The 25,466-nt window shown below is 43.3% G+C and overlaps 1 protein-coding gene across 1 annotated transcript in view; it reads right to left on the minus strand.

Annotated features, from left to right (window-relative positions):
- The window catches only part of ITGA8 (integrin subunit alpha 8), a 194,490-nt gene that overhangs the window by 96,150 nt on the left and 72,874 nt on the right, over nucleotides 1-25,466 (minus strand). Inside the window, exons 12-13 of the mRNA XM_002717427.5 lie at nucleotides 24,375-24,580; nucleotides 21,013-21,204 (exon numbers count right to left, since the gene is read on the minus strand). Coding sequence (XP_002717473.2) covers nucleotides 21,013-21,204; nucleotides 24,375-24,580 — 398 coding nt within the window. The remainder of the gene's footprint in view (nucleotides 1-21,012; nucleotides 21,205-24,374; nucleotides 24,581-25,466) is intronic.

Below are 25,466 nucleotides of genomic sequence, written 5' to 3' on the forward strand. Positions count from 1 at the left end.
CCACATATTGTTACCTGCTGACCACACTGCCTCCAAGGAGATAACTACATACTATTTTTCTCTATTTAAAAATCATTTTTAATGAAGGTATATTTTACCATAATGAGTTTCACCCTTTTTAGTGTATAGATCTAAGAGCTACGATAAATTATTCCAGGCATGGAACCACTGGCACAAACAAGATAGAGGAATAGCTCCGTTAGTCCAGATGTTCCCATGTCAATTCCCTGTGTCCCTTGACAGCTAAGGGAGGCCTGAGTTTTATTCACTTTTTAGAAAGTCACCATACTCATTTCTATAAATGTTTTTGTGGGTCAGTTTCGATTTGTACCTTGTCCCTTGTTGAATATCTCTAAAATTTCTGAAGTGTCCTTTTAAAGGTAGTGTTGTATGTCAAGTGGAAAATTACTGAATGGAGGGTGGGAAACTAGGAGTGCTGAATCTCAGTTCACTTTGCTAGTGGCTTCTGAACAACCTGGGACAAGTCACTGCCAAATCTCTAGGGAAGTACTAACCAGGTGTGACTTTGCTTAGCTGCTGAGATCAGCTGAGATGGGATACAAGCAGGGTGGTATGGTCACGCACTGGTAAAGTTCCAAGGTCCTCCAGATGACAAAACCAAGGGCTCAGTGGGATTTGCTGGCGTCAGACGACTGCTTCACAAGCTCTCATGGACATCCTGGGACTTTCCTTTTTGTCTTAACTCAGCTTTGCTCGTACAGGCTCTTGCCTCTTTTATTGGTCAGCTTTTTCATAATGTAGCAAAAAACCTGAGCAGCCTACCTTTATCCAGAAAAGAGGTTCAACATCCAAAAGGCATGGTGGAGGTTTTGGTTCTGAGCAGAGGCCCCTGGTGGATGATGGAGCACGTGTGGAGGAGGATCCCATGGTGAGCCAGGAAGCAGAGACGGGCTCATAACAGCCGTCTTGCCAGAACTCAGGAACTCACATGGGAATTGCTTTCTGAGGCCACACCCCCAATGACCTTACGGCCCTCCATTAAATCCCCCCTCTACACAGCATTAATGGATTAAGTTTCCACATGCTTAGTACCCCTCATTTATGACTGTGAGGTTTTCAAATGCTCCATGAGTTGGGGGCAAAGTCAAACCACAGCCATGTCTGCTAAGGAACACCCAAGGTTTCTTCCTGCTTTACTGGCCCTGGATACATGAGGGGTCTTCCAAATGTTCATGGGAAATGCACATTATCTTTTAACTCCTTTTTCCCATGATTTTTAAGAGGACTTTCATTAGACCCAGTACCTCACTACCATGACTCAGCCCCATGGACTCCTGGCCCCTGCCTTGGCATTGCCCACTGCTCTCAATTCACAGAAACTCCTCCAGGTAATGCCCACTCCCCCAAAAGTATTTCAGAGATGAATGAGGGCCATCAGGTAGACTTGCTTACTTGGAACCACTTTCTTGCTTCCATACAACGATGATAATAAAAGGAACGAGAGGATTAGAGATACTGTGTTAAATGTTGGATGCAAATTTGGCCATATCCACTTGTAAGTGGGTTATGGAATTGGCTTAAATGTTGGGCACTAGACAAACAGCTCATGTCTGTGGTAAGCCGACATTTAGATAAGTCTCCTTGAGCTTGGCAAAAGTATTAACCTAAAAATAGAGGCTGCCTTTCTTCCTTGCTTTTTTTATTGTACATGCAAAATGTTACTGAGAAGAAGGTTATGAGTTGAGGAAGAAATGTTTTTTGAAAAGTGCATGATTTTATCCCAGAAAGTAATAATCCTAACAATCTGTCTGAAATGCTTCCAAATGAACTCTGAAGAAAAACATTTATGAGTTGGAACTTGGTATTAGGTTGCAACATTCTAATTTACTAAGGGTTTATTTTCCTTTTAAAAAAAAACCTCACAAGACATGAGTGAAATATCAAACGATGAGTCTGCCTTATGAAAATAGTTTTCTATATATTAGCCTCCTGTGACTGCAAGAACCACCTCTCCCCTTGCTCTAGTTTGAGGCTCCACTGATTGCCTTCCATGTAACTGTATCAAAGGCATTTCATGTGATCCCTGTGGTAGCCATGCTGACACAGAATGTGCCGGCATCCATGCGGTCACAAGCAGTCCTGGAGTGGTCTGTTTCTTCAAGACCAGTGTCCCTTCCAAGTGGTTGCCTGCTGGGAGTGAGTTCCCAGTCTCCAGAAAAGCCTGCTGACACTTCCCTCACATGCAGTCTGATAAATCCTATCATTAAAACCTTTTGGGCCGGCACCGTGGCTCAATAAGCTAATCCTCTGCCTGCGGCGCCAGCACACCAGGTTCTAGTCCCGGTCGGAGCGCCGGATTCTGTCCCAGTTGCCCCTCTTCCAGGCCAGCTCTCTGCTGTGGCTAGGGAGTGCAGTGGAGGATGGCCCAAGTACTTGGCCCTTCACCTGCATGGGAGACCAGGAGAAGCACCTGGCTCCTGGCTTCAGATCAGCGCGGTGCGCCGGCCGCGGTGGCCATTGGAGGGTGAACCAACGGCAAAGGAAGACCTTTCTCTCTGTCTCTCTCTTTCTGTCCACTCTGCCTGTCAAAAACAAACAAACAAACAAACAAAACAAAACACCTTTTGGAAGTTTTATGGGCTGAACTGTGCCCCTCTTCCGAAGTCCTATGTTGAAGCCCTAAGTCCCAGGACCTCACAATGTGACTGTATTTGAGGACAGTCTTTAACAAGGTAATTAATTTAAAATAAGGTGATATGGATGGGCCCCAGTACCCTAGGACTGGTATGCTTTTTTTAAAAAAAAGATTTATTTATTTATTTGAAAGGCAGAGTTACAGAGAGGCAAAGGCTGAGGGGCGGGGGGAGAGAAAGAGAGAGAGAGATCTTTCATCCACTGGCTCACTCCCCAGATGGCCGCAATGGCCGGAGCTATGCCATCCAAAGCCAGGAGCTTCTTCTGGGTCTCCCATGCAGGTTCAGGGGCACAAGCACTTGGGCCATCTTCCATTGCTTTCCCAGGCCATAGCAGAGAGCTGGATTGGAAGTGGAGCAGCTGGGACTCAAACCAGCGCCCACATGGGATGCTGGCTCTGTAGGCAGTGGCTTTACCTGCTATGCCACAGTGCTGGCCCCAGGACTGGTGTTTTTATAAAAGAAAATTAGAATACAAGGTGAGGACATAGAGAGACGACAACCATGTGAAGCCAAGGAGAGAGGCCTTGGAAGAAACTAACTTTGAAGACACATTGATCCTGGACTCCCAGCCTAAAGAACGGTGGGTGAGAATACATCTCTTGCTGTTTGAGTCACCCAGGCTATGGTAGCCCACCCAAACTCCACAACTGTTTGTTGAACATTCACCATGAGCCAAGTCCTGCCCTAACTGGACTGTAGGCAGCAGTAGGGGAGCAAACAGACCCTTCCCTGCCCATGCCAAGGCCAGGACTACTGAATCCAGGGGTGGGACCTACTTCTGGATCAGTCATATCCTGATGAGAATAAGGTCATGAGATCCTTCGCCACCACACACTTGAGAAAAGGGAACAGCAAAGTTGCTGCAGCGGGTGGGCAGCAGGCCTCAGGGACAGAAAGGAGAGGGCGCTGAGGATGAGAGGAGCCGAGCATCACCCAAAGAAGCCACCCCTTGTGCATGGTTAGTCTGAGACTTGGCAGATTTCAGGCTTCCTATTGTGTGCTCACCATCCCATGAACTTCTCCCAGGACTGACCGTGTTGAGTAACCATCCCTTAATGTCAACACAGAAAAAATGTTAAGAAGATATGAAATGTCTACCACGTAGAAAGAAAAGCATCCCATGAACAATGTCTGCAAATAAGGAGGACAGATGAGGATTTTGTGATGTACTAGTTATTTTGAAAACGTTCAATCCACCTCCACTTTGACTATGACCGTGTCTAAACAAGATAAGAGTCGGAGAACTCAAGGGGCTTCCATAGCCTTGGAAACTCATGACTGGTGCATAGGGAGATTACTGATGCCATAAACAGGAGTGTCAATTTGTAAAGTCAACAACAGGAGTCACTGTGCACTTACTCCTCATGTAGGATCTCTGTCCTTAATGTGCTGTACACTGAGGCTTAATGCTATAACGAGTACTCAAACAGTATATTTCACTTTGTGTTTCTATGGGGGTGCAAACGATTGAAATCTTTACTTAATGTACACTAAACTGATCTTCTGTAAAAAAAAAAAAAAAGAAAGAAATTATCAATTCCCAACTTGACTCTCACTGGGATTAAACATGACAATAGGTCTGATCTGATTTCATCATCATTTAAAAAAAATCATCTATTATTTTTCACTTTATGTTTCTGTGTGGGAGCAAACTGTTGAAATCCTTACTTAAGGTATACTAAGCTGATCTTCTGTATATTAAGATAATCGAAAATGAATCTTGATGTGAATGGAAGGGGAGAGGGAGTAGGAAAGGGGAGGGTTGTGGGTGGGAGGGACGGTATTGGGGGGGAAGCCATTGTAACCCATGAGTCGTACTTTGGAAATTTATATTCATTAAATAAAAGATAAAAAAAAAAGAAAACGTTCAATCCATCATCTCACAGGTAGCTTTAGACATGGATTACCTAAGTCATCACTTTATGATACAGGGCTAAGGTTCGGGGCAAAGAACCTGGACTTGACACTTAGAACTTGTTTCCATTCTCCCCACTTCCATTTGGTCAATGGAGTTAAAAAATAAGAATAATTGATGGTGTAGTATAAGTTTGTACATTTAAAGTTTGCAAATTGCTTACTCAACAACCTTGGGTACTGGGGGACTGGTGTGATTGCCTTTCTTTTATGGCTGGATAAGTTAAGGCTAAGAGATGGATGTATGCCCAGGGCTACAAGGCTGGTTCATGATAGGTGAAGAAAGGAGAACATGGGTCCCCTGACTCCTGGTTTGGTGCTCTTTCTGTCATGCTAGCTACTGATTCTCCTGGCCTAGCCACTTGAAGAGCAATTGGTAATCTAAATGTCCAGTGAGGATACAACTAGGGATAAGCATTTAATGCTTACCAAGAATGGGCCTATTTGAGTGAGGCCTGTTGTGATCTCAGGAGAGGAATGCCAAATTTTACTTCAAAGGAAATTATCACTGGGGCTTACATTGTGGCACAATAGGTTAAGCAAGGCTCGCAAGGCCGACATCCCATATTGGAGTGCTGGTTCAAGTCCCAGCTCTTCTGCTTCCCATTCAGTTTCCTGCTAATGGGCCTGGGAAGGCAATGGATAACTGCTCAAGTGCTGAGGCTCCTGCTGCCCATGTGGAAGATCCAGATGGAGTTTTTCGCTCCTGGCTGCAGCCTGGCCCACTCTGGCTGTTGCAGCCATTTGGGGAGTGAACCAGCAGATGGAAAATGACTTTCTCTTTCTCTCTCTCTGTTGCCCTGCCTTTTAAATACATACATACATACATGCATACATGCATACATGCATACATCATTTTTAAAAAGGACATAATCATTTCTACTTGCATTTTTTTTTTTTAATTTTTGACAGGCAGAGTGGACAGTGAGAGAGAGAGACAGAGAGAAAGGTCTTCCTTGTGCCGTTGGTTCACCCTCCAATGGCCGCCGCGGCTGACGCGCTGCTGCCGGTGCACTGCACTGATCCGATGGCAGGAGCCAGGTACTTATCCTGGTCTCCCATGGGGTGCAGGGCCCAAGCACTTGGGCCATCCTCCACTGCACTCCCGGGCCACAGCAGAGGGCTGGCTTGGAAGAGGGGCAACCGGGACAGAATCCGGCGCCCTGACAGGGACTAGAACCCAGTGTGCCGGCGCTGCAAGGCAGAGGATTAGCCTAGTGAGCCGCAGCGCCGGCCTCTACTTGCATTTCCATTCTCATTCTGCACCGGGATGAAATAGTTTGCTGGGTTTTAGTAGAGTTTGACAGAAATGGTAAGATAAACAGAGAGGAGGGCAACTGTTTATATGCAAAGGTGTGTATCTGTGAAGAAATTACTTTATCCATTCATTCATATATTCACATCATTCATTCAATATTTACCAAGTGTCTTTTGTGTTAGTCATTGCTTTGAGCACTAGAATTCCAAGATGACCAAAACCAAATCCAGTCCTAACGTCGACCAATACAGTGTCCAGTCTAGTGGGGTGAAAGGGACATTTGTCGAATATTCCCACGTCTGTCATTTCCATCTGAGATCAATGTTTTTAGAAAAAGGACAACAGGCAGTAAAGCTTCCTGAGGAAGTGACATTTCACCTGAGTTCCTAAGTGGGAAGTGAATTTCTGGGAAAATGGCCAGCATGTGCAAAGTCTTTGAGACAGAAGGGAAGCATCAAGCGAATTACACTAAACTATGGCCTTCAGAGTGAACAGTGGTAAATTAACAATGACTTATACAAAGAATGTGCAGTGAAAGGGCAGAAATCACATGAGGTTTTAAGTACAAGGCAGTGGACTCCAGTTCTTCCACACCCCACTCCTCCCACCCCCATGATCAGACACCAAGACAAGACAGCAAGGTTTTTCATTAACTAGATGTTCACAAGCAAGATCAAGTACAAATGAAATTCTATCATAATTAATGGTGTGTTGGCTTCAGAAAGAAGTCAGCGTCTATGAGTATGTGGAAGGAGAATGGTTCAAACGTAAACTGACAGACGACGTGGAGCATATGCATGTAAATGTAATAGCCAGAGTTAGACTTCTTTTATCTAGTGAAGAAAATATGTCATATGAGTATTTACTGCCTACAGGTGGTATATAACTTAACTCTGCTCTATGACAGATTTGGGGTGAGGTATTTATTATTTGTGAAGGGTTTAATCCTAGTACCTAATTCAGGTGGGTGGAAGGCTGCACTTCAGGCATGTGAGGAAGTTCTTCATTTTTAAGGTCACTGATACAGCTTTGGATAGAAGGGACAATTTTTAAATAATGGCTGCCTCTTCAAAGGTGAACCAGGGGTGAGGCAGATGGAGGGACTCACAGGTCTTCACACCAGAATAAACAAAACAGGAATATATGTCTTAGCAATATGACAGCTCCTGAGCTTTAACATCCTAACCTAAGGCTGAAGTAAGAAAAAAAGTCATTCTGTATGTTCTTGGACTTGAAAATGGCTGTAGCTAATCTTGGTTGTGTTCTCTCATAAATCCAGTAGGGAGCATAGATCGCAGTCTTTGCTGATCTGGATCTGTGAATTCCTGAATGAGAAGACAAATTCACAGATTCAAATTCCTCCCTGAAAACACATGTCAACAATGAGACAGTGGATTTGTGAGTGACTGAGCAGCAGTAGGAGGACGTATCAGGTTCACCTCAGTGTGCCTATAGGGATCCTGTAACTTTTTTTATTTATTTATTTTTTTAAGATTTATTTTATTTATTTAGAGACAGAGAGAGGTCTTCCATCCACTGGTTCACTCCCTAGATGGCCGCAATGGCCGGAGCTGCACTGATCCGAACCCAGGAGCCAGAGCTTCTTCCAAGTCTCCCATGCAAGTGCAGGGGCCCAAAGACCTGGGCCATCCTCCACTGCTTTTCCAGGCCACAGCAGAGAGCTGGATCGGAAGTGGAGCAGCTGGGACTGGAACCAGAGCCCATATAGGATGCTGGTGCTTCAGGCCAGGGCATTAACCTACTCTGCCACAGCGACGGCCCCAAGGGATCCTGTAACTCTTAACACGCTTGAGAGTCCCGCTTGATACCAGCCATGGTGGAGATATTCACACCATGGAAACTGGTAAATGCTGTGAACGTGGGCTTTTTCTTTCTTTCTTTTTTTCCTGCAGATCTGGTGGTTGAACATCCCCCAGCACACCTCCGACTGTGAAGGTGCATTTGCAGGCTGCAGACACCAGGCCTCTGATGCACGGGAGGCTGGCGAGTCACCCAGGTGCTCATCCTCCCCAGGAGCTGAGGGTCCGTCCTCCCGGCCGCCTCCAGCCGCCCTGCAGTAGTGCTGTGCTCACCCTGGCCAGTGAAGTGCACTACCTTCACCCTGGGATGATTTAATGGCTTTCAAACTCAACTTACATTCTCATTACAACTCATTCTGCTCACCACTAAAAACAGGGGTTCTTGGGGTGTCATTCTGAAATATAAAACACACTTCTTCCACTGTTTTCCTAGTGGGGCGCCACTTATTTAACATGCTATTTCAGGCTTTTGTTATATCTCCTCAATATACTGTTACCTGTCTACTTTTATGCTGTCACCAGCTTGGACCAAATAATCTCTGAAATTGCCTGCTTTTAAAAGATAGAAAGCAGGCCGGCGCCATGGCTCACTAGGCTAATCCTCTGCCTAGCGGCGCCGGCACACCGGGTTCTAGTCCCGGTCGGGGCGCCGGATTCTGTCCCGGTTGCCCCTCTTCCAGGCCAGCTCTCTGCTGTGGCCAGGGAGTGCAGTGGAGGATGGCACAGGTGCTTGGGCCCTGCACCCCATGGGAGACCAGGAAAAGCACCTGGCTCCTGGCTCCTGCCATCGGATCAGCGCGGTGCGCCGGCCGCAGCGCGCCGGCCACGGCGGCCATTGGAGGGTGAACCAACGGCAAAGGAAGACCTTTCTCTCTGTCTCTCTCTCTCACTGTCCACTCTGCCTGTCAAAAAAAAAAAAAAAAAAAGATAGAAAGCATTTTCTTTAGTTTATGTGTAGAATTCATTTCTTAGCATGATCACAAAATAAATTGAAAAATTGTGCAATGCATACTAGCCAAGGCAAAGTAGGCAACATTTTCATTACATAAAATGGAAGCAGAAGTTTATTGCTTAGGCCAAATTCTTTAAAAACCTGGCTGTACTGTTTAGCCTTATAAATGTGTCAGTCCCCTTTTCCTCACTCATACACTATGAGTCAAGTAATTAATTCATAATGCTGTATCCCTGGACAAAATGAAGACTCCAAGAATAGGAAATTATATGGCACAGGCTATGATCAAAACACATAGAACCTTTTGCCACTGTATCACCTATTCCTTCAATGCACCCACTTGGGAAGCCCCTTAGTGGTTTTTTTAGTTGTGGAGGAACACTTCCCATGACATCCCTGCCTCTGCTCGTGCTGTGTCCCTCTTCTGGGATGCCTTCTCCACTGACTCATGTACAGTCCTTCCTGTATCTTAGGATCCTGCTTAACTGACTTCCCCCATGAAGCTTCCTTATAGAGAGAGGGAGAAACAGAGAGCAATATCCCACCTGCTGGTTCACTCCCTAAATGCTCCCAAGAGCTCAGGAGCTGAAGCTGGGAGCCAGGAGTTCAACCCAGGTCTCCCATGTGGGTGGCAGGGACCCAACTGCTTCACACATTATGGCTGCTTCGCAGAGTATGCATTAGCAGGAAGCTGGAATCAGGAGCCAGAGTGGGGGATCGAATCTAGCTCTCCAGTATGGGCTATGGGCATCTACATAGGTGTCTTAATTGCTAGGTCAAGTGTCCGCCCCTTGTTTTTAACCTTATTAAACCTCTTATTATTAGCTCCACCTTGTTAATTGTTGGATGCTCTCTATGTCCATGATTATTTTGCCTCTTAAGGGCATGGGTTATGTCAATGTAGTATCAATATATCATTTGGAGCTATTATTTAATGAACTGAAAGTAGATACTATTCCCAGAGCTACCTGCTTTATACGTACCATCTAATTTAACTTTCAAAATATACCTTTAAGAAAACAAACAAAAATGCACAGCTTCTGTGAAGAATGACTCCAGGGCTGGAGCAGGGAAAATAAAAGATAAACCTGGAATGTGTAGTGGTGTTAGAAAGTAAGGAAATGTTCATAAGAGGATGGGAAATTTCAAAAGAACCTTGGAGCCCACCAGAAGGCAGCCCCAGTCACCAAATACTGGAAATTTTTCAACAACAAAATTAAATATAGTAATGGGTTATAACCCATAAAGTGAAACAAAATCCAAGAGTGCATGCCAATAAATAAATTAAGAGATTTTTTTTCTTACATTAAAATTACAATTAAATGGAGAGGGCATGATGAGGATAGAAAAATCACAAGTAGACAGGAGTAACTGTTGCATGCGAGACTCATCCATGGCCACTAAGATCAGCGGGCAAGAGTATGAGAAACAGGATATTTACATAGTCTGAAAACATCTCTCCAAAAATACTTATTTTTAAAAGGGGCAAAAAAATAGGGGTGGCCATTGTGCTGTGGGCTAAGCCACCACTTGGGACGCCAGAATCCCATATTGGAGTCCCAGCTGTTCTGCTTCTGCTCCAGCTCCTGGTAAATGTGCCTGGGAAGGCAGCAGATGATGGCCTCTGGACTGGGGCTCCTGCCACCCAGGTGGGAGATGAACTTGGATGGACTTCCTGGCTCCTGGCTTCAGTCTGCACCTGTCCTGGCTGCTGGGGGGGTTTGGGGGAGTGAATCACCAGCTGGAAGATCTCCCTCATTCTCTCTGTCACTCTGCCTTTCAAATAAATAAATATATAAATAAATCTTTATTTTAAAAGGGAGAAAAATAGTAATTTTAGAGTGGGCAAACCTGGATATCTTAAGCAAGTGATGAAGTGCAAACAGGAGAATAGTTATCCTGTACCTCTGGTTATGACGCACTGAAAAGGGAATAGCATGGCGTGTGTGTAATTCTTGCCAAAAGTACACAACTGCAGTCAATCATGAGCAAACAGCAGACAAATATAAACTCAAGGGCATTCTTCAAATGTCTGACCAATACTCTTCAAAAGTGTCACAGATGTGACAGTAAATTAAGTCCAACAGACTGTCACAGATCGGAAGAAACTATGAAAATATGATGACTAACTGTGATGTCGGCTTCTGGACTGAAGAAAAGAATGTTGGAAGGACAAAGGGTCACATTCTCTAGAACTTCTATCAATTACTTAATAGTTCATTGTACTATGGTGTAAGATGCAACTTAGAGGTGAATTGTGAATTTGCACTTTTTCTGTGAGCCTGAAATTATTTTCAACAAGAAACTTAGGGCAAAAGCCTTGCATCATTTAACATAAAAAAAAAAATAGGTCTTCAAGAATCTAACTGGTGTTAGAGAGCAATCTGGAGAGGCAGTAAATCTAGCTCTGGGATTAGAGAATCAAAGAAATCTGAGTAAAAAAGACCCTTGGGCCGGTGCCGTGGCTCACTTGGCTAATCCTCCACCTGCGGTACTGGCACACCGGGTTCTAGTCCCGGTTGGGGCACCAGATTCTGTCCCAGTTACCCTCTTCCAGGCCAGCTCTCTGCTATGGCCAGGGAGTGCAGTGGAGGATGGCCCAAGTGCTTGGGCCCTGCACCCACATGGGAGACCAGGAGAAGCACCTGGCTCCTGGCATCGGATCAGCACAGCGCACTGGCCATAGCGGCCATTTGGGGGTGAACCAACGACAGGAAGACCTTTCTCTCTGTCTCTCTCTCTCACTGTCTAACTCTGCCTGTCAAAAAAAAAAAAAAAAAAAAAAAAAAAAAAAAAAAAAAAAGACCCTTGGAGAACCAATCTGCTCATTTCACCCTCAGGTGAGAAAAGCAAGCCCAGAGGGGCTGAGTTACTGAAATCACATTTAGGAAAACCGGTTCTAGAAATGTGGTTCTTTGAGTCTCCACTCTGTTTTACTTCCACTCTACGACACTACACAATTCAAGTCTCAGAACTCTTTCAGTTGAATTAATTCAAGCAATTTAAATGCACAAGGTATTCCTACAAGAAATATAATACTCTAATTTCTAATGTGTTTATAATGAAGTTATGAAAATCTTGCTCAATAAGACATAATGTTTTGCTTTTCATACAAATGTGAATAGCAGTTTGAGAAATCAAAATAAACTTTGACTATATGATTTGAACTTAGTTCAACTAAAATTCAAATGAACAATTTCAAGGAGCTCAAAGTTTCATTAAAGTGCATTACTGCCTTTCGCGAAAGTTACCCCTTTAATTCTGCTCACATGTAGGTTTTCTTGTGCTCATTTGTTTGCTTACACTATACATGGGCATGCACACACACACAGACCCCACTCATTAAAACAGATGCTAGGCCACTTTGTTTCATTGAGCATAATCGTCTGAAATAGCTCCATGATATAATCATCATATATTAGGGGCCTGAACGAGACGATGATAGTCTTGGCGTTAGGCCCATGTTTTCCTCCAGTTTTTACTGCCTGTAAGATTTCTGCTCCTCAGCAAAATCTGGACTCCCCTACTTCATCCTCTCGTGTCTGGGCTACGCGTTTAGCAGATGGTGTTGTTGTACAATCTTGTATAAGAGGATTAGTCTTGACCACTGAATTTCAGGATTCCTTTCTATCCCAGCTGTTTCCCCTCTGAAATGCTTTCACTCAATTAGTATACATAAGATATTCTCTAGTTAATCCTAGCTTTCCAACGAGCACCAAAGTAGAAATCTGAACATATCTATGCCTTGAAAAGAAAAAATAATTTTGTCGCTAGAAATTAAAATACTATGACTCCTTTTTATGTCTGTGCACTGGTGACAAAAATTAACATGAAATAAAAAAACCCTGAGTTTATTCTAGATGTTAGATTATTCCATACATTATTTATATATATTTTTAAAGATTTATTTACTTATAAGTCAGAATTATAGAGCCAGAGGGAGAGACAGAGAGACTGAGAGAGTGAGAGAAAGATCTTCTACCCACTGATTCACTCCCCAAATGGCCGCAATGGCTGGGGCTGGGCAAGGCCGAAGCCAGGAGCCAGGAGCCAGGAGTGTCTTCCAGGTCTCCCATATGGGTACAAGGGCCCAAGCACTTAGGCTGTCTTCCACGGCTTTCCCAGTCCACTATCAGGGAGCTGGACTGGAAGCGGGCAGCCAGGACTTGAATCCATGCCCATATGAGATGCTGGCACTATAGACTGAAGCTTAACTGCCAGCCCCAGTTATTTCTATATTTCTATAACTAAATCTTCCCCTGTCTATCCATTGATCTGTACTTTTCTTGGGTACTCTGGATCAAAATTCCAGTCATTCCTTATTCCCCTCACTACTATCTCCCATCACAGCTAATCATTACCAAGTTTTGTCTAGTTTTCCTTTGCACATTTTTTTTCAATTCCTTAGATTCTCATTGTCATCACCCTAGTGCAGATACAGGCGTGGAAGCTCAAAGCAATCAAATAACTTGTGGAGTGTCAAGCTAATCAGTGTTGGATGGGAATCCAAATTGGGGCAGTCTGATTCCCCTTCCTTGGCTCACGGCCACTCTGCTAACCCTAATAGGTTTATTTTTATATTGGTGTGATGTCTCCCAGGAAACAGAAATGGAGTACCATTGAATCCTACCTTTTACACTCCCCTGCTGTGGACACACATATAGGAAGGTACTTCAAAAAGTTCACAGAGAATACTGTTTATGAAAAAGCTACACATGTGTAGTTTTTTGCACCAAAATAAGTGTATCTTTTAATTCTATTTTCCATGAATTTTTGAAGGACCCTTGTATGTGTGCAAGCATATGTGTTTATGCATGAGATTCCAAAATAATATTTCAATGAAATTACAATTCAAGATCAGACAGGCTCCAATGGTTTGGTTGGCTGGTGGGGGAACATGTATTTATCTTCTATGTGGTGCCTAGCATGCTTTGGACTCAATCATCAGTAGTAGTCATTACTATAATTGCAAGAATGTTAACAATATAATTGACCCCCTGCCTGCTCTCTGCTAGCTTTCCTCCTTCCAAAGACAAGAAGACTGAGTGTTTCTGATGAAATGCAGAACATCTGTAACATGCAGTTAGCTGAGATCGTGTGAAAGGAGTAAACAGAAATCAAACTACCTTTTACATGTCTGTGCTTTTGGTTACTCAGGTACTGCGCAAACTTTATTTTTAGTCTGTTTGGAGGATGAAATGGCTATAATGCATATAGCAAGTGTACTTAAACTAACACCATCAGCACTACTCAGTCTCTCCATAAAAGACAGCCAGGTCGTGTTAACAACATGCAGAGAGTGCTCCTTGCTGTCTGTGAGTGGGGCAAGGTGTGTGCCCTTGCAAAATGATAGGCAGGTTTTATAACAGGCTTCCAGAAAGGCTGTACAGTAGGCAATGAAGACCAAGGGAAGCTAACAGGTGCTCGCTCAGCTTTGAGATTAGCTGCTAAGTGCTAAGTGCATAAAATGAGGAGAGACTGTTCATCTCAAGAATGGGAAAATCAACCCCGTGGTACCCCATCAAACTGGTAAACACACTTTGCCAGGTGTCTTCCATTCCAGGGAGCTTGACTTGTTTCAATTCAGAATTTCAAATCTGTTGTCTTTCCCATTTTTTTTTTTTTTCATAAATTGCGCAGGTGACCAGGTAGATCAAGTAACAAAGTTTGGGATTTTTGCTTCTGATCTATTTAGAATGGAAGTCCTGGAACAGGCCCCTGAGAGCCTGCATGTCCAGGTGGGAGTCTGAAAAGCTACTTTTCCCCCTTCCCAAATGGAGAGAACCCCCTTATAATACAAAGCTGCCTCCACTTGCCCCTTGGCTGGGTAAAACTTGTGTGTACATCATTGGCAGCAGCGCTGGCTGGAGAATTAGCTCAGGTTCTGGAAGTAATCAGGGCAACTGGTGGGGCTTGTCTGTGGAGCTCCAGAGCCTGTACATTTTCTTCTGTAATACATTTAATTAAGACCAAATGATTACAAAGTTTCTAAAGGCTAATAATATTTTCCTCATAAAATGTGTTGAAAATTTACAAGCATAATCTCGGTAACCATGTATGAATTTTTTCCAGCATTATTTCTATAGCTTGAATATGATTTGGCTCCCAATTCATGCACAGGTTAAAACCCCAGAGTGGTAAGATCATGTTTCTGAGGGTGGAGATGATGCAATTATGGTGCGTAGGAGGTAAGGCTAAGGTCGTAGGTTAGTGGAGCATGCCCTGGGAAGGTAGATGTTGGAGGAGAGTTGGTTACAAAGCCTGAGTCAGGCCCAGCTGCTCTCTCTGCCTCCTGTCTTACCCGGTGAGCCTTCCCCAGCCTCCCCAGACACCCAAACCATTGGAGCCTGCCTGATCTTGCACCATGAACCTCCAACACCAGGAACCAAAATAAACTTCCTTCCTAAGCAGCTTCTCTCAGGTATTTGTGATAGTGATGAAATGCTGATTGATACAATTCTATTAATCTATTCCAGAAGATTTTCATTTAAAAGGCTCCAGTAAGCATTTCATAAATTTGCAAACTCCTATATCCTAATGGATTTCCTGGAGAAAGCTAAAAAACTAGCCAAGAGACAAAAAGGGTTATCTATCAGCTCAGTGCAAAGACTCCAACCCATCTTTCGTATCTCAAACAGAATTTGGTGGAATTGAGAAAAAAGATGCTGAGCACGTTAAGAGGGTTCGCAAAGCCTTGAGCAACGAGTACAGATGACAAATCACAACGGGGAAATCTTACTGAATCCAAATCACCCCACGGGCTGGTGTCAAGGGCAGCTGCCCCCTCAGTGCCTGGAGCCCTGGTGGGGCCACGTATCTCCCACTGCATGGAGTATCCCACCCAGCCATGCGCACCTCATCCCCCTGGGCGGGTGAAGGTATCTCAGGCTCCAGATGTTTAAAAATCATCATTTTCCCTACAGGTCTGCTCTTCCAAAGCACTTCCTGTTTCAGTGCATGGCCTTGCCAGCCAGCCAGCCACGGAAGCCCGCACACTGTAAGTCTTTCAGACGCCTCCTGCCCCTTCATTCTTACCGCCTGCCCACAAATAACAATAGTCACTAAAGCCAACTGGTTTCCACTCCCCAAAGCTCTCATATCCATCCACTGCCCTGCATCCCTACTGCCACTATCTGAATCTCAGTTCACTGTCATCTGAAACCAAGTTACCCTGGGAGGGCGCCCTGCCAGTCCTTTCTCCACATCGAAGCCACATGACACTTCCAAACTGCCTACTCTTTCTCGTAATTATAGAGGCCAAAGCAAAAGTGGCCCTTCCTTCTATCCCACTCCCATCTCCAACCTCACTCTCTGCCTACCGACCAGACAATTCAGAATGTTTCTCAGCTGTCCTTGGAGGCCTTGCCTTCTTTTTAGCTCAGGGCTTGCACACCTGCTGTTCCTCCATCTGTACCACCCTACAGTTATAGGCTTCTCAGTTGTGTACAAGGTCAGCTTAGAGGTCTTCCACAGACAGGAATGGGCTTCCTTCCTGCTGGCTAACACAGCAAGCTCTACTTTATCGAATGAGGCAACACTCACACTTTGCTGTCATTTCGGCTTAACCGTCTTTCTCACCTAGAATGTGGCTCTGTGGAGGAGGTGGCTTGTCCACCTTGTTCACCACCAAATCCCCAGCCTCCCGCACAATTTTTATTACTTAGGAGAAGTTAATGCATGCTTTTTGACTAAATGAAGGAAGGTCTTATTCCTGTTTTGTAGATCTTGCTACTCAAAGACCAAGAAAATTTAGATTCGCTTGGACTGAGCAAATTTAGGTTCATTTTTAGTATTTTGTTTTTAAAATAAAGCTACATTTTCCCTTAAATGATTTTCCTCCTTCTTTAAAACTGTGATCGCTATTTCCTCTTACAGGGTGGCCATAGTGGGGATCTAATAGGACACACTCACCACAACTGCATTATGTAAATCCTGGAGCTGTGAGGCAGAAAGTCCACCACATGCTCAGAGAAAGCGGGGAGGGGAGAGAAAGGTTGATTCTGACAATCTCAGGTCCCAGCCTCCTCCAGAGACTGAAGAGTGCCTGCCCTTGGGTTCCCTTGAGATATTCCTGTAAGCTGATTATGAAAACTCTCTTCATGCTTCAGGTTAGGTTAATTCTTAACAAATGTGCTGATGTATTTTAAATGAAAGTCAGTTATTGATCGTCTTAAATATTTGAGAGAATAAGACAGAAAGCAGTCTCCCATCTTCTGGTTCACTCCCCAGATGCCTGCAATAGCTGGGGCTGGTCCAAGCTGTAGCTGGAAGCTGGGAACTGGAGCTGACAGCTCAATCTGGGGGACAGGAACTCAAGAATCTGAGCCACCATCTGCTGTTCCCAGGGTGTGAATTGGCAGGGAGCTGCAATGGGGAGTGGACCTAGGACTCAAACCCAGTCTCTCTGCTATGGAATGTGGGTATCCCAAGTGCTGTCTCATTAGGCCAAACTCTGCCCGCCACCATAAGGCATCTTTAAACACACAAGTGACCTTCAGGAAATGCATGAAAATTCAACATTTTCCACTGGGCTTTCCTTAGTTTCCCCAGATGAGACCACTGCATGTGGTGTGCCCAAGCACCACAATGGCCACCTGGAGAAGAGAGTGATGCCAGTCAGTGTGATACCCTGGTAAAGGGTAAAAGAAATGTCTCCGCTTATCTAAAAGATTTTTGCCGAAAAAGTAAAATGCACATCTGATTGCTGTAGATGTGGGAGCCCCAAAGACCCAGGTAGTGTTCCCCAAAGCAGGGCCCTGGGTAAAATCCCAGATACCTGAGTCCCATCCCAGAGCTGGTCATAACATCTTGGAGGATTGCCATGTGTTCCACTTCAGCATCAAGCTCAGCAGGTGACTGGCATGTACACGCAGTTTCAGAACCATTGCTCCTGATTCTCAAACTCATTGCAGGGTGCGTTGTGAACACTACACTAGCAGCACCTGGAAGCTTGTTGGAAAAAAGGCATCCTGCCCCATGCACCTGGCTGCCTGGATCAGGAGCTTTGCTTTCAAAAGATGGCCCGGTGATCTGAATGCACAGGAAGGTGGGGAAGACAGTTCTGGGGGACGAGTTCCCAACGTGGTTGCAGGCGACTGGAATCACCCTGTCACTTTAACAAACCCCTGTAGTCAGAGTCCATGCCCAGACATTCCGACTGCATTCGTCTGATTGAACTGGACCTGAGCATGGGGAATTTTTCAATCTCCCCAGGTGATTTTAATGTGCAGCCAAGGTTGAGAACGGGTGCTGATTAAGGATGACGTCCTACAAGGAAGAAGCCAATTGTCGAATGGGTTTTGAAACTCAAGAAGGCCTTAGAATCTGAAAGCAAATGTCTTTTGATGTGAAAGAAAGAAAATTATTTTTCTTCTGAAGTTCCAAAAAGTACTGGATTGGGAAATCACAAGACAAACCACAGAGGACTAGCGCATAGAGTTTATAAAATGAAGCTGGGTCTGCAAAGCAGGCTACACAGTTATCCTCGGGGAAAACGAGGGCTTTCTCCACCGCTCAGGCAAAGCCTCAGAAGATGACAACCCTGTTATGTGCTAGAACCAGATGCCTGAGTGACAACTAGAAACGACTGCAGGATCCAGGTGGAGGAGCCTGACAGCCTCCCAGAAACCTGAAGACCCCAGCCTGTAAGTATCTGAGTCCCAACAGTTGCCCGGGGGCACTTGCTAAAGGTGGGCCAGAGAAGGCTACGACAGGAAAAGGGAGGCCTGGCACACAGGGAACTTCTGAGTAGAGGTCACTACTTGGAACTATGGGATTAGCCACAGAAGCTCGAGCAACACCTCTATGACCAAGTCACTCAGCAGCCAGAGGCCAATATTAACACAGGACACACTTGAGCTACCTGTTCCCTTCTGACCCCTGGATACCAGGTGTACTCCCCTCTGCTCCACTGCTTGGAAAATGGCCACAGAAGGAGGAGGAAGAGTCTTGAATACGATGAATATTTACTTATTCACTCAAATGAGGCTAAGTCTGCATCTAGAAGTGATTGCTAGATTAAAGTTTCCCATCATGGTAGAAATGGAGGGTTGAGAGCAAAGTGGAATTCATATACAGAAAAAAATGAGCAATGTTGCATGTCTGATTGTTGAACTATGCCTACAAACTTCAAATCTGGTCTTCTGGGTAAGAGACTCTAGTCATCTGCCTATAAAGCAGTTTTCTCCATAGAGCCCAGGTGTTGGTGTCAAAATGCAAAATTCTTTGCATGGCATTCTTTTTGCAAGAAGTGGGGATCAGGGAAAAATATTATAGGACCATGAATCACTACATATCTATATTCCTGTTTGAGAGGCAGACTTGGGAACAGAACTCAGGTCTACTAAAAGGCCTCAAGACTCTCTTCAAGAATAGGAATTCAACTAAGTCCCATTAATAGTCCTGCCTTAGTCAGAACATTTAGAGACAGATGGGTACACTGTATTAATGTGATTGATTACTATAAATTGGATCAGTCTCAGCAAATAAAATTGATTAGTACATGGCCTCAAATTAACTTTTTCATATTATAAAAATGGGGATGAATAAGATATAATTGACACATGATCGATTAGTAACATTGAACTTGTTTTAGCTTTTCTTCCTTGTCTTCCTTCTTTTATTCCTCCATAAAGGGAATAAAAGGATACTTCAAAAAGATTAGGAAAAAATGGGATGGAAAGATTAGTTTATTTTGGTGCAAAAAAGGTTAAAGCCATGCATAGTTTTTTTTTTTTTCCATAATACTCATTTCATGTAGTTTTTGAACACCCCTCAGGTACAGATTTCAGTAATTTTTGGCAACAATATAAACATCTTTTAATTCCATTGTCTTCTAATTTTGAAGTACTCTCACATTCCTTGAGAGAAGTTGTTTTATATTACTCTTATCTGGGACATTTTTACCTACACAGGAGGTCAATAGACTGGCTATGTGATTGCTGCAACCTTTACTTTCTTGGTCTTCTGAAAGGCACAATCATTGGGTCTGTCAAGCTCCCTGGTACTTAGAGTGGGAAAAGGAAGCCTATGACAAGCATGATGAATAGCAATAACTTTCTGAATTCACTGTTTATCTAAATGTGCAACCCAAAAGTTGAGTTTCATTAATCACTCTAGCATATTTTGGGGGTAGGAGTCACATAAAGAGCCTAGATCTTTAATTTATTTAAAATTAGGATATATTATGTATAAGACCCTCCCCCCCAATAATCAACTAGCCATCATTGATTAGGCTACTTTAAAATTATTTAAGAAAATAAATTTATTCAAATGCTCTTAAAACTGCTGCAGGTAGAAAGCGTTAGTATACTCTACAGTACCACAGCTGATTTAAGTCCCCTCTGATGTCTGTGTTAGCGCCATGAAAGGTTTCTGGCATAGTTAGAAGAATATGTTTTGGTATTCTTTGGCTTAAACCCAGAGGAGAAGAGAAAGCCAATGGATTGAAATTAATGATGTATATTTAGGCAGTCAGGTTATTGGACAGTTGCCCCAAACCAGCGAAAGTTCTACATATGGAAACTTCCCAATTAGGGAGGAGCTGGTAGAAAGAGACAAGGTTTTAATAAAGAGTTGAAACTGTCAGTTATCTATTAATGACTTCTAAGTATTTATTAAATTCATCTTGGAATCACCAACATAAAAGTGAAAATTGAACCATAAAACTAAGAAGGCTAATGTTCTCCACTAAAAGCCCTGATTGCTGAAATAATCCTTTAAGGCAAATTCCTGTTTCCATATAGCATGCAGAAAGCATGAACTATCTATCTTTTCTTTATGGATCTTCATGCATTCTCAACATGAATTAAGCAATCAAGAATAGTTTATGATTCAGATCATGAACCCATTCTTTTTTCTCCACTTAAAAATATCCTGTCTATCTTTGAAAAACCCCAGAATGTGACTGGAAATATGTATGTTCTAAAACATGAGCTTTATGACAAAAATGTTGAGGCTCAGACATTAATTAATGGGAACTATGAGCTCAACAGGGAATTACAGATGAATTGCCTTAGACAAGGGTCTGATGCAAGCTTTCTTTGTTAATGGAGACCAAACTACTAAGGGGTTTCCAATGAAAATCTGGGCTGCAAAGTTGACAAATTTTATGTCCAAGGCAGCTTTGGAAGCCATCTTACTTTGCTAATATTATTGGGAGCCAGCTTCCTTTGCTAATATTGTTGGAAGTCATCCTACTTTACTAATATTGTCTCTTCACAAGAAAGGGTGTGTTTGTTTTGTCTTCCTTCAAATTATATGAAGGAATCATACCAGAAACCCCAGTCCCCCGTGCCACATTCAAGCTTAGCCTTGGTCTCAGTAGAGAACTGTGTAGGCAAGATGCATTTTCCAGAGAATGGACTTTTTCTAGGAAGTGGACTGTCCTGTGGGGAAAGAAAGGAAACTTACCTGGGTAATCATTTTTGTCTATGTCTGAATCACCACGTAAAGAAAAGCCAAATCCTGAAGGGATAGCCTGCGAGGCCCATACTCCTTGCAGAGTTTGGGAAGGCTTGGTGTTTAAGCCTTCCTTGTTCCCATTGTAAATCAGCACTTTGCCTCTTTGGTCCTTGCCGGCAAAAGGCACACCGATGGCAATGTCTACAAACAGAGACAGATAAACGCACTTTTTTAAAAAAATAAAGAAGAATGTTTTTGAAATAAAAAATATCATAAAGAACAAAGTTCTTATGTTTTTCCATGAAAATTCTTGAGTTCTACAGCAACACTAAATTATTTGTTGTCTTCTTTTCCAGCCAATGAGTACATACTGAGTACCTACCACATGCCTGGTGCAGTGTGTACAACAGTGAATCAGAAACTCAGAACTCCTACTTTTAGAAGTATATATTCTAGTGCAGGTAATAGATCATTTGAGTAGAGGAAAAAATCAAGAAGGCATCAAGCAATAAATGCTATGTACAGAATCTTAAAAATGTTGGTATGACAGATTTTTTTTTTGTATGAAGTAGAAAGGCAAAGTGACTGCCATTTAAATTGAAATCTAGGGACAAGAAGGAACCAACCATGTGAAGCCCAGAAGTGAGGGCAGCAAAGGCCCAAAGGTGGAAGGAGTGTGGTCTAGTTAAAGAACAGTCAACAGCCGGAGGACAATGCAAATGGGAACTCAGTGCCGGGAAGAGTCACTTCAAAGCTTAGATCAGTAGAGGGACCTTTGTAGGTAGATCAGTAGGTAGATCAGTGAGGGACCTTTGTAGGGGACCTGGGAGTTTCTTGTTTTCAAAAAAGGAATAAAAAAAAAAGAAAAGAAAACGTGCTGTCCTTTCATGAGTACCTAGTCTTATCAGCTATGCAAGACCTACTTTCTGGTTGAGTTGAGGATACCTGGTGACGAATTCAGACCCATAGTAACTGATGATGATTCAAAAACACCATTTACCTTCTGCACATTAGATTGTCAGGATTGTTCTAAATAAGAAAAATTCACACTGAATTGTATTTGGAGAAGAATTCTAGCAACACAAAACACTAAGAGCTTCCCAGGGTAGACTACAGTTGGTACTCTCATTTGTCCTTTATTTCTCATTGTTCGTAGTAGGTCTGTGGATCAGACTGAATAAATGATGACTCAACTCTCAGGACATTAGGATGATGAATCTACTTTCATCCAAGAGGTAAAGACAAATGACCTGAAAACTCAGGTTGTTGTAGAAAGTAGAGATATTGCCACACAGTCAGTAGAAAGGAGCATTTTCTTCATGGTCATGAAGTCAGTGACTTTATATTCATCCTCTGATTATTCTCAGATTTTTACCTACTTTCTATTCAGGAATATCCAGGCCTAACAAGGCTACAAACCGCTCTTATGATATTAAAAGTCCTTCATTTAGCTCTTTTTTTTTTCCTACAAAATTTATTTATTTATTTATTTGAAAGAGTTACAGAGAGAGGGAGAGAGAAAGAGAGAGAGAGATCTTCCATCCACTGGTTCATTCCTCAGATGGTGACAACAGCCAGGGCTGGGCCAGGCCGAAACCAGGAGGCTCCTCCGGGTCTTCCATATGGGTGGCAGGGACCCAAACACTTGCATTATTCAGGGTTTGAGAGAAGAGGCAAATAGAAGAATATAGGATGAAAAAGACAAGTCCACAGAATTTGGTATTATTTATTTCATTGGGGCAGTTTGGGAAAGTGGCAAGTCAGTTAAGGGTAAACTTAATGGACTTAGGTTTTAAGGTGCTTTAGAAGTTACTAACAGGCATTGCTAAGAATTATTTTTTTTAGGAATTATGTGAAGACAATAACACTTGCCAAAGGTGCTATGAACACTATTCTGAGGTGACTGCTCTGGGCAAAAAATAACAATTCTTGAATCAAGAAACATAATGTATCTTGATTCTTAACTTAAAGATTCCAAAAATGCATGCAAAATTTTGTGGGAACACGCATGTTTTTCTAGGAAGAGCGTAGTTAGAATACCTAACTTGAAGAACCACAAGCCTAAACGACTTTAATACTACTTTATTACAAATAGTAAAATTCCTTCCAAACAATTTTATGGACATGAAAATTCAGCACAACTTATCCATTGAGTATGGTGGTTAATCAGAAGGCATTATGTGTGCCGATATATCAAAGTGTATTTATTTGTGTCGCTCCCCTTCTTCGTGGAGGAACGACACTAAACCCTGCCTAGGCTTCATATCCGAGTCACGGCACCATTATGTCGCTCCCCCTCTTCATGGAGGAACGACACTGGACCCTGCGTTGTTCTTTTGTCTGCTCGGCCCTCCCTGGGTTTGCTGCTGGTTCTTCCCGGGTTGGCTGCCGTCCCTTCCACCTCCGTGGAAGGGTGGTTCCCCCTGGCCACATTCCCCACTTCCGCAGGGGAGCGGCACACCACCGGCCGGCTCTCTCAGGGGCTGCACAGATGTTCCTTCAGATAGATGTTCCTCTTAGATGTTCCTGGTGCATGTTGTCTCTCTCCTCCTTTATAGTCCTCTTCCACCAATCCCAACTCTGCTACCCACACGCCGAGTACGCTGCTCTCCTTCAATCAGGAGCAGGTCCTGCTGTTTATTGGTTGAACTGGAGGCAGCTGTGTAGAAGCTGTTTCCCTTCTCAGCACCATATTGTGGGAAAGCAGATGCATAGAATAAGTCTTAATTCCAGTAACTTAGTCTAGTCTGAGTTGCTCCCCACAATTTGTCTTGACTCTAGAAGGTTCTCTAGCTCTTTTCACATCCCCAAATCTTAACATCCATTTTAAAAATATTTGTCATCACTACTGAGAACATCCTAAATCAACCACCCTATAATGAGTTAATGTTGCCTGAGATTAAAAATCACTCACAGCCTGCGCCGTGGCTCAATAGGCTAATCCTCTACCTAGTGGCACCGGCACACCGGTTCTAGTTCCTGTCGGGGCGCCGGATTCTGTCCCGCTTGCCCCCCTTCCAGGCCAGGGAGTGCAGTGGAGGATGGCCCAAGTGCTTGGGCCCTGCACCCCATGGGAGACCAGGAGAAGCACCTGGCTCCTGCCTTCAGATCAGCACGGTGCGCCGGCCGCAGCGTGCTGGCCGCGGCGGCCATTGGAGAGTGAACCAACAGCAAAAGGAAGACCTTTCTCTCTGTCTCTCTCTCTCACTGTCCACTCTGCCTGTCAAAAAAAAAAAAAAAAAAAAAAAAAGTCACAACCACGGTACCCCACACAGCGTTGTAAATGCAGAAAGATGTCCATTGTTCCCTTCAGGTGACAGTAATACGGAATTACGACACATAAATGACTTCCCCACATCAGTTTAAGTTACCATTGTATCCATCTTGGTTGAGGTCCCCCAAGTGCGCTACCGCACTCCCGAACCTCCCGAAAATCTCGGTGCCGGTGAGGATCTGCGGGTCTCGGAAGAAGAGCGCGCTCACTTGCAAGTACAGGTGGACCTGCCCGACTTCTCTGGGGTTGCTCTCAAATTCACGCTCCATAAAGAGAGGCGCCCCAATCAGTATGTCATCCAGTCTGCAGGGAACACAGAAGGCAGCACGTTGGCACAGGTGAGATTCTTTTGGGTGTGTTTGTAATCAACTAGATAAGTACAGTATATTTTTTGTTTTCTAGGGGTTGCTTTATAATATTCCTATTCCTTTCATGGCCTTGTGTCTATGAAACAGAATGCTCTAAGAAATAAGACTTGTTCAATTATCACAATGAACTTTTTAACTATGTTACAAAGACTGCTTTAAGAAAACCACAGACATTTCACCCTTCTCAGCTTCTTAGTGCATTTCCAGAAGTCAGTTACACATAAGGAAAATGTATCAACAAGGCCTAAGCAGATTTTTCTAAAAGTCAATCAGTTTATCCACATTTATATAACTTCATTAAAATATGTAGCTTTATGGGTGTAAGGCTTAAAGTAAATTTCATCTATATCTTTCCTCCTTGCTTCCTCTATTTAAACAATAAAAAGAGGCTGAAGAGGTGAATGATCCCAGCTAGAGAGATCAAAAACAAAATTTTCATCTCAAGTGAAAATTCAGTCACTTTTAGTGTTGGTAGATTACAGTAGGGAACTAATAATTTTTACAGTTAAAAAATTTAAGGCTAAGAAAAGTATTCACAAATGAAGACATAACCACTAGGAAAAAAATTTTAAAGTGGTTAAAAAAGAGAAATATATGTGTGTATCAGTTTTGCTGCAAACAGTGCTTTGTCAAACTGTTCTAAATCTTTCTTAAACAAATCGAATTGTGTACTGCTGCAGTTTAAGTGATTTTTTTGACTATTTCAAAACTTACTTTATATGAATGGCGAAAGATGGTTAAAGATATTTCCTTTACAGAGCCAGGTAGGCATGAAGAGGAATAGAACAGAAAACATGAGACTTCTGAGTTATTTGATGTTT

The sequence above is a fragment of the Oryctolagus cuniculus genome, chromosome 13 (genome assembly GCF_964237555.1).
Source record: "Oryctolagus cuniculus chromosome 13, mOryCun1.1, whole genome shotgun sequence".
In the NCBI taxonomy this organism is placed as follows: Eukaryota; Metazoa; Chordata; class Mammalia; order Lagomorpha; family Leporidae; genus Oryctolagus; species Oryctolagus cuniculus.